General features: G+C 40.7%; 1 protein-coding gene across 2 annotated transcripts; it reads right to left on the reverse strand.

Annotated features, from left to right (window-relative positions):
- Positions 1-467: 467 nt before the first annotated feature.
- On the reverse strand, positions 468-4,058 carry LOC148024722 (glutamate dehydrogenase 1-like). Of its 2 annotated transcripts, none has more exons than XM_087694382.1 (10): positions 3,824-4,058; positions 3,331-3,726; positions 3,068-3,181; positions 2,625-2,846; positions 2,370-2,444; positions 2,120-2,236; positions 1,731-1,981; positions 1,554-1,629; positions 1,380-1,466; positions 468-1,138 (listed from the first exon to the last, which is right to left on the reverse strand). In XM_087694382.1, exons 2-10 carry the CDS (start codon positions 3,436-3,438, stop codon positions 953-955), a joined length of 1,236 nt encoding a protein of 411 aa, XP_087550508.1. In that variant the 5' UTR covers positions 3,439-3,726; positions 3,824-4,058; the 3' UTR covers positions 468-952. The 2 variants fall into 2 exon arrangements, with proteins under 2 accessions (XP_087550508.1, XP_087550509.1); XM_087694383.1 differs by having other exon boundaries at positions 3,331-3,474; positions 3,567-4,058.
- Positions 4,059-7,215: the final 3,157 nt, after the last annotated feature.

The raw sequence follows: 7,215 nt of genomic DNA on the forward strand, positions 1-7,215 counted from the left end.
AAGGTCAGTAGTTATTAGGGATGTAAGCTTCGAGTCGCTTCCAAGACATGGAGGTCCTCAATTTTTCATGTGATGCGAGGTTAGTGTCCAATTTCATGTACCACTGTTCTTTACAATCACAGGTACTGATCCCAAATGCATCATGGGAAGGTCCAAATGGCATGTCTTTTCCCATTCCCAAAAACCTCATTTGAAGACCCTCTAAGATGTTTCTATCTTGTAGAGGGATCACTAATTATGATCCCCTACAATCACAGGTAACAATCCTGAACACCTAGCAGGAAGGCCCAAACAGCATAATATTTGCCTTTTTCCCATTCCCAAACATCTCCTGGGAAGGCCTCAAGAAACCAGTAGCAATATCTATAATTGTTAGTCTTTATTTTCTCCTTTCTCTCTATTAAAACAAGGCCTTAATGATTATAATTATCATTGGTCAAAGGCTAAAAAATTTGCATTGCTTCTGGTTAACAGCTCAAATCAGAAGACCAACCAGCTGCTGGCAGGCATCTTGTAAACACCGGAACAAGGAGAGCTTGTCCAAATGCTCAGACTCTTGTAACCGGTACGATTGTATTTCAAAACAGTGAACTCACACATAGAATAACACCATGTTTGCATTTGTATTTGCTAATGTTGGACAAAGGTTGTTTGATTTTGCTAAACTGAAGGCACCATCGTGCATCGTGTAAATATGTGCAATACAGAGACTACCATTGGATGCACTATCATGCATCGTGGAAATATGCAAGACAGACCATCAGTGGGTGCACCATCATGCATCATGGTGTAATACAAAGATCATAAAGGTAGCTTTGAGAAGCTGCATCAATGGTGTCTGCACCAGTGACATTGTAAATAGGAACAATGGAATGTAGGGTGGGTGCAGTTGTTCAGCCATGGTAGTGGCCTTCATAGAGCCCCCTCTTATTTCTTCAAGAATGCCAATCATTCAGGCTTCCCAGCCCCGCAACAGCGTAGCACGAGCAACTCGATGTATTCCCAAAGTGAAGGCACCCATTCGGAAACTGCATTCATGGGTTTTGCACTTGTTCTTCAGATCTTGATAAGCTCTTTCCATGTATTTCTTCAGCTCCCTATTTACCTTGTCTTCCTCCCACATAAAGCCTTGGATGTTCTGTCAGGGAAAGAAATTCAGCGTGAATAATTCATCGACTTGCATTAGCATAAGACATGCATCATAGTGAGGTTTAGAGTGTCTCTCTACAGTGCACATCCAGGGCTCCCATGTCAACCCATCTACATTGTCATGAGTGGGTTGACAGAGGATTATTCCAGGGTAGCAAAGCCAGGACAATAAGAGAAACCCAGTCTAAGGATAACTTGGGATGCCTGGGTCCCCAAGCCTGTGGTCATACCTGTACCCATTCAAAGTAACTGACAGTCACACCACCTCCATTTGCATACACATCAGGGAGCACAATCACACCCTTTTTGGCCAAAATCTGCAATTGTTTTACAGAATTATGAGACCATCCAAATAAAGAGGAACGAAAGCTAAAAAACATTAGGTAGTTTCTCCAGAACATTACCTCATCAGCTTCAGGATCTGTTGGATGGTTGGCAGCTTCTATGACAAACCTAGCTCTAACTTCACCTGCGTTTTCCCTGAACAGCAGGACAGATGCGAGATCACCTCTTGCCTTGCTAGAATCAGAGTTTGCCTTTATTATTCAGCCAGGCTAGGTACGGTTCTTAATGTCACCTACTTGTTTAAGACCCCACCAAGAGCAGCTGGTATAAGCACATCACATTCCTGAAACAAAATTGCACTCGCATCTATCTCATCCCCGCCAGTAAAACCTTTAATTCCTCCATGTTTATGGACATATTCCTGCAAGGCTGGAATATCAAGGCCTGCAGTATTCTTCACAGCTCCTGTTATGTCACTTACAGCTGTCACTTTGGCCCCTTGTTCAAACAGCAATCGAGCAGTCCATGAACCAACATTGCCAAACCCCTAGTGAAAAGGAAAGCCTTGAAGCTTAGCACTAAGTTCTACAGAAATAGCATGATGCCACACAGGTCAGGCTTCATTATGTTGAGCATGTCAAAATTCAATTAAGTACAACTTCAGGCACATGCTGTGACAGCTCACCTGAATAACAAAAGTTTGGTTAGGGATTGCTTTCCCATTGTCTGCCAGCAAAGATTCAGTAGCAAAAACGACTCCTCTACCAGTGGCCGCATCTCTTCCAAGGGAGCCCCCAAGATCCTGCATCAGTCAAAATCAAGATCAAGATCCAAGTCAGTTTGTTGTCCCTGTGGTCTATAGATCATCTCCCAGAATCATATGATCCGCCCACAGCAACTCTTGAAAGCTTAGTGATAAGACATTGGTTGCTTACCACGGGCTTTCCTGTGACAACAGCTGGAGAGTGTCCATGAAATTTTGAGTATTCATCCAGAATCCAAGCCATGGTCTGCAGTCTCACCACATAATTCAACCATTTTTAATGTCATCACAGATTGTGACAGTATTTCATTTTAGATTGCATAGTACAAATTGACAAAGTGGTTTATGCAGAGGGATAGTATTCGGGTTATTTGTTATTCCTAGTAAAGCTCCAATATGTCAAAAATTGGAGCCATACTTATTTTACCTGTGCATTTGTGCCCATATCAGGAGCAGGGACATCAGTATGTATCCCAATCAGATCATGGATTCTTTGAGTAAAAACACGAGTCAAGCGTTCCAATTCACTGATACTCAACTGTCTTGGGTCGCACCCTATCCCCCCTTTGGCACCGCCATAAGGAATGTTGGCAATAGCTGTCTTCCATGTCATCAACTGAGCCAATGCATTCACTTCATCTGGGTCGACCTGGCAAGAACATACATTTGCAAAGCTTTTGGCTCCAAGATTACACTAGAGACTTATAACATGAAGACCTGTGCTCACTACGAAACCACACATCATCCTTTGCTCTTTTACCATTTAGGGAAGTTCAACCCACATGCTGTGTTAAAGTCTTTATCAACTCTTAAGGGAAGTGCCCATCAGATTCTTATAACCAAAGGAAAATTAAACAAGTGAAAAAGCACCTCTGGATGGTATCGGATCCCGCCCTTCATAGGCCCACGTGCATTGTCGTGTTGCACCCGAAAGCCCACAAATGATGCCAGTGTACCATCGTCTCGAGGTATCGTGCACTCAACCTGCATCCGTATATGCAACCATTCATTTTTTTGTCTTTTCTGTGAAGGTCAACGTCTGTTCACAAATGTTTAGCACATGCTTGTCTGTTTAACACTGATTAAACAGGCCCTTGAGATTTGCACAGGGCAGTTAATGGGTCAACCCAGACCTTGATTTCACGGAAGGGGATGAGCAAGCTGCGCTCAACTTTGGGATCAAGCCCGAGTAGGCGCACTGCCTGCGTAAAGTAGCGATTGGTTGCAGACAGGGCATTCATGGTTGGTGAATGCAGATAAATATGGGGCAGCTGAACCTACACAAGTACTTTGAGATGTCAAGTCTGTGAAACTGATGATGAGTATGATAAGTATCAAGGGGTATACTAAGGTGGGAGGGGGGAGATACAGATCTGGATGCTGGATGAGGGTTTGCATGCACGTATATATGGCGCCATTGTACTCATGGTGGGACCACCATCAGATAGATGTCTTGTGCCATGAACGGGTAAGCAAAGTCCTTGGTGCGTATATGGGCTAAGTGGCACATGCCACACAGTACACTCCTCCTATGATAGACATTATTATCATCAGAGCAAGCCCCAGCAGCCAGCCTTGTCATCATGGGATAAGCATGATGATGAGGGTGTTGGGGGAGAATATAACTTCTTCACAACAAGCATGAGCTGAAATTTTTTGGAATTCATAAAAATTCCCCCACAAAAACACACGGCCAGCGAACGGATTCCTGCCACGTGAGCCGCGCGGCGACTCGACTCAGCAACGCACGATGCTGGGCTTTATCCCTGGCTCGCCGCCCTGCTGACGTGGCGGTGGCGACGGCGGGCGTCACATACTCGGAAGTTGGAGCCACCCGTTACACAGCGAACTGCGAAAAGAGAGAGAGATTCCCCACCCCCAAAGCCCCCCCCCGCCCCCAAAACCCCAAGTTTGTGATGGTGGGTGGGCCTCTCGGACATCAATCCATACCCCGGGGGAGGCCTCCCTATCTAACAACCCTTGGTGACCATTGGCACTAGGCTGCAATCAACTTATTGTAGACTTCCCCTCTTCATGAGAGATCCCATGCTTCCGGTGTCGAGAAATGTTCCCCAACAGTACCCTTCTAAACAGAACAATTGTAATGAAAGTAGGATGATAAGTTTCGAACCCTACCAATTTTTTATTATCCACTTTACCTTAGAACAATGTATAAACCGAATCAAATGGCGTCTCATCAGCTTGATTGTTAGTGCACACATGCAAGGAAATTAGCTTTGATGTTCTTTTCTTGATCTAGCACGCGCGGGGGCACACAGAGTTGTATTCTTTTAACAACCTTTAAGCCACCTCAAAGATATACAAGACAAAATGATGCACATCAAGATCTTAGGTACAATCTAGTTCAGGGTGTCATTAGCTCAAATCAAAAGAAAACCTAATTGATAAAGCTACAACAGTCACTACACACATCATGATGGTAAAGCAACTTAGTTCTCTGACTTTTTGAACTCCTCAATGATAGTGTTTGTTGCCTCAACAAATTGCCCATTTTACCCTCTTTGGCTAATTGCCTTCATCTTGGCAATTTCACTTGGTTTTGCTTTGAATTGTGTTAGTTGAAGTTTATCTTTCATCCACACCTTGATTTCCTTAAAGCATTTTGATTGCGTTAATGCTTCAACTTTTTATATTATATGTCTCAAAATTCCAAATTGATTATTCCCTTGCTTAGTGATATGCCATGTTATCACCCCCTTGAATCCTTCCACTTCTAACAATGGTCGTTTTATTTTTTAAAAATGAGACTCACCCGAATGCCTACAAGCGAAGGCACCTTCCCTCCAAAAATTAGTTAAGAGTGTGGTCAAGGGCCACATTGACATTTTTCTATATGCAAATCAGATAGCTTGCAAGTTGAATGAGCAATAGAGCTTGATCACACAAGGACCCTCATCAATGACCTTGCCAAGTAGAAGGACCAACCAAGTGGGGGTGTATCTTATAGAATATGTAAGATACTAAGTGATTTCAAAACAAAGGGTATTTTATTTAGTAAAAGTTATAGGATTATATTTACAAACTGGATTTTTAAATTATAATTTGAATAAAATTCGTAAGTTTAGTAAAGTAAAAGGGGTCATTTTGTGGCCTAATAGCATGTAAAGAAAGGGTATTTCTTAATCCCCTTTGAACACATATTATATATATTATTTCTTACAAGTGCACCCCTTGAGATGTTTGAGCAAGTAAGAGCCTTGGCTTTTAGCCATTACATTTAGGACCTTCCAATCTATACTATCTTTGAATTGATGGATTTATCGAAGCTAATACCATTCCTATGTGGCAGTTATATATAATGTTGGTCTTTAACATGTGAGACTCTTGAGCATACTCGATGGTCTTCATCATCAAGTTTCTCTTTTGTTTCTTCATGCCAACCATTAGGAGGCCTCTTAGGTATACATGGGAAGCAACCTTTTTTTGCAATTTAGCTTCATTGACTACTTAGATATATCTTATGGTGTTGTCATACCCATGCACTTTATTTGACTTTTAAACGTCTAAAAGATAAAGACAAACAAAAGGTTAATTTTTTTCATCAGGTGTTGCCTCCTTATTCCCTCGTCCATGCAATATCGTCACAAGTTTTTAGAAAATCTCTCATTTACCATAAGTGACGCAACTTGCATTGAGTTATGCTAACTTTACTTTCAAAACTCTCACAAGGTCTAGTAGGAGTTAGGTGTAGCTTCACATAATCTAGAAGGATGCAATTTGTGATATTCTCATCTCTTATGGATGAGCTTAGAAATATTGGTGTGTGTACATTACACAACCATGGATCTTATCACATGTTTCTCAATAGGTTAATAAGTTGAAGCCCTAGTGGATAGTAAGAGTAGTGCAAAGTTGGTTAAGTATCAAAAAGTGATATGTGGCTTCATCAGATTGAACACTTGTTATAGAAAGAAGTAGATTTCATGGCGGTGGTGGGAGGCAAATTTATAGTTCCCACATTTGAAGCCATCCTTCAAAATAACAACAAAGGCCATTTCTCACCCCATCACAACATGAAGTGGCATATTAGGAGGTGGCCTCAACTTCCTCAATATTGTGTTGCTACTATTGGCCCCCATTTTGTTATTGCCCAAAGTATACTCTCCATGTCCAATTTACTATATGCCCATTGATAACTCTAAGAAATTAAAAATAAAAAACACATAATGTAATCAAATTTCAAAGTGCAAGTTGAAAGTTTTGGGGGTTTCCTAGCCATTGCACTCTTTTGCAAAACATACCCAAACCATATCACATCTTTTGACTTGATTTAGATTTGCACATCAAGCATTAATTCGATATATTAATTTTACTTGATATTTTTTAATCACTCTACTTAGCTTGATGGACACCCATTTGTAAGTCCCTTTGTGTCTTTGGACTAATTGCACATTGTGTACTTAAATGGCATGCTCTTGCAAGAATGACACTTTACACATGACATTTATTGATCCCTCATTCTATATGTGAATTGTGACCACAAGCATTTGTTTTTTTTATGACAATAGGCACGTTTTTTGTGCTAAGAGTGAGACTTGATCTTGTGAGATGCACAATGGAGAAAATGGAAAGTGAATGTTCTTTTTTCTCTCTTTGAACCATACTTGACTTGAATAATCTATAACCTCCAACTGGCATATAGAAGGGTATATGTGTTTAAGAAAACTTCTTGCTTCAACTTGCATCCATAGTCAAAATTCTAAATATTGCTATTATCTAGCCACATTAATATAACTTGTTTACATTTTTAAAAGTACATACAAGTCAGCATTATTGTATCAATTAATATACATCAACTTGCATCCATAGTACATATAAGTCAGCATTATTGTATCAATTCTATGTTTTTGTACCTCTCTTTGCTGAAAATTCAAGTTGCATGTTATTTGTGTGGTCGTTTGTTTCATGATATTCGTGCAACAACAAAATACTAAATCTATAGAGATATTTACTATTGATGGTTCAATCCACATTGTCAAGGAAATATATTGGAAAGG

This window comes from Lygodium microphyllum, chromosome 15 (assembly GCF_053477565.2).
Source record: "Lygodium microphyllum isolate KBCC chromosome 15, Lygodium_microphyllum_v1.1.10, whole genome shotgun sequence".
Taxonomy (NCBI): Eukaryota; Viridiplantae; Streptophyta; class Polypodiopsida; order Schizaeales; family Lygodiaceae; genus Lygodium; species Lygodium microphyllum.